This window comes from Saccostrea cucullata, unplaced genomic scaffold (assembly GCF_032062105.1).
Source record: "Saccostrea cucullata isolate Sc308-1 unplaced genomic scaffold, CSIRO_AGI_Scuc_v1 ctg20791, whole genome shotgun sequence".
In the NCBI taxonomy this organism is placed as follows: domain Eukaryota; kingdom Metazoa; phylum Mollusca; class Bivalvia; order Ostreida; family Ostreidae; genus Saccostrea; species Saccostrea cuccullata.
The window spans coordinates 206-2,500 of record NW_026936731.1 but is presented as its reverse complement, the minus strand read 5'-3'; the positions used below and the strand labels follow the sequence as shown (position 1 = coordinate 2,500).

The following is a 2,295-nucleotide window of genomic DNA, read 5'->3' as shown; positions in this document are numbered from 1 at the left end:
TCCTATATACCTGATGTCTGGGTCTTCCTACAATGGAAGGGAATACGGCCCTGGGGGCATCGTCTCCGGCGAAACCGGCCTTGCACATTCCGGATCCATTGTCCACAACCAAAGCTGCAACTTCGTCGTCACACATATTGATTGATAAGTAAGTACTACGTAAAGTATAAAACTATTGGTATGGGGTCCTACACCCTTGTGAAGTTTGCACCGTTCTACAACAAACTGGTGAACTCACTATCGCGCCACGCTCTTTTATTCTTTTCGACCGCAGTTTCCTAGAATCATTCTCAGTTTGACTAAGAAAGATGCCATATATGGGAATCGCTCTAAACGTATTAGGAATCGGGCGCAGCGTGGGTTCACGAAGACGCGCCGGAGTTAGTCGAAGATACACGATCGTAGGGCGTCTCCAGATTAGGTGATGCTGAACCCGTTGATTGGTTTAGTGTTGCCTAGGAATATCAAAATGGCGGCGCACTGGTGATCAAAATTTTAGAATGTTTTGTTCGATTTAACATGTGTATCTTGGACGTTTTAAGTTCTGTTAGATGGTATGTGGATGAGAAAAAGTAAATAAAGATTCCGACTTTGAATATCTTATGATTTTTTTGATGAGGAAATAAACGAAACCTGTTGTAATGTACAAAAAAATCAGTTTCTTTATATATGACTAAAAATGGTAAGAGCATAGAGAAATTTTCGTGTTTAATATTTATCTGACAAAAATATCATATTTAAAGGAAATTATAAATACAGACGCTTTTAATTGCAAAAAGCATAGCTCTTCAATCAAAAAAAGACATTTTGAAGAAATAACATTTGCTGAGCGATTTAATGTAATATAGCATTAAAACCTTCATGTCTGCTTTCTTAGTTAAATATCAATGATCGTTTTTCCAGAAGATATTATGATTTGAATATTGTATAAAAGACATTAATCCACTTAACACCTATGTTCCTCAAATCTTTAAATAAAGGAAGAAAACAAAGTTATTATAATCATATTATTAGAATAATTTATTGGTTTAGATGTACACATTGTATACATGTACTTTTCTACGTGCAGCTTAATCAATATACTAGTATCTAAATTAATATACCTTCTCTTAATTATAACTACCACATAATTGACAGCAAGATTTTATTTTCTTTCAGTTTAGCAGGAAAGTCTGAAACTATATATTTCTTCTTCAGTTTGTTTGCGAGCAATTTGGACAATAAACAACAATATCCCAGAATAAGATATATAGGTTAATGCGTTTACTGCCTAGTGCTTCAATTGCGTCCAGGCTAGATATATTGGTCTAGAAATCTTGGAGTGGCGATTTGTACGCACACACTTTATCTTGTGAGATGGTTGTCGTTTCTAATTGCCGTTTCACCATCATATTTTATTTTTGAAAACAAATCGACTGAGTCATGCTGAAAACATCGTTGCAGCGGCGATGTATAAGTCATGACTAAAGATAAAGATAAAACTGAATATCATCATTTTGTATTGTCTGATTGAATAAATTAAATGTAACAGCTTAATTTGTACTCTATTTTAGTTGAGGGTATTTTTTTTTTATTCCTCAACATGTGCATGTCCACTGAAATGAAAAAGCTGATTTTCAGCAAGAGTTACCGTAGAGATGATAGTGAGGTCAACTAATATGGAATTTTTGAATTCCACCTCTCGATATAATTTATCAGTGATATTCACCATGTGTACTGTATGTGAAATAAAAAAACATGTTTGCCTTCTTTGTCCATGGTCACAGGATGGGGTAAACGGGTCAATAATGTGATTACTGAACAGATTAGGTCAGTGCGTCATGTTGATACCAGCGCTTCCCGTGTCAGATAGCAAAATAAACATGTGGGTATCGAATGTATAGAAGGAAGTACATATGTAAAGAATAAATAAACATTCCCATTCTGTCACAGTATGGGAGGCGACAGCATCCGCTCTCGTCACGTGATGCCTAATCCAAGAAACAGACGGAGTGTGACGTAACATACATGCATGATCTCGTCTGCTACGTCTGGAATGTCGAACCGTGTTTGATTCATCACTTGATATATTGATTAATAGAAAGGGAGAGCAAATTTGCAAACGTTTTCCGCTTTATTAGAACGATAAGCTATGTGATATATTTTATAAATAGAATATAACAGTATAGACGGTGAATATACTAGTTTGTTTTTTTTTTAATATAAGATGCAAAACCTAAGAAAAATTCCTTAATATAAGATTTTGGCAAAATTAGTAAATAACACAATAAGAATACATTTATCTGGTTCGAGTTC

At 34.8% G+C, this 2,295-nt stretch overlaps 1 protein-coding gene across 1 annotated transcript in view; it reads right to left on the bottom strand.

Annotated features, from left to right (window-relative positions):
- The window catches only part of LOC134246392 (actin, adductor muscle), a 2,916-nt gene extending 2,673 nt beyond the window's left edge, over positions 1-243 (bottom strand). The window contains exon 1 of the mRNA XM_062728755.1: positions 11-243. Within this exon, the coding sequence (XP_062584739.1) occupies positions 11-136 (126 nt within the window). The 5' untranslated portion in view covers positions 137-243. The remainder of the gene's footprint in view (positions 1-10) is intronic.
- Positions 244-2,295: the final 2,052 nt, after the last annotated feature.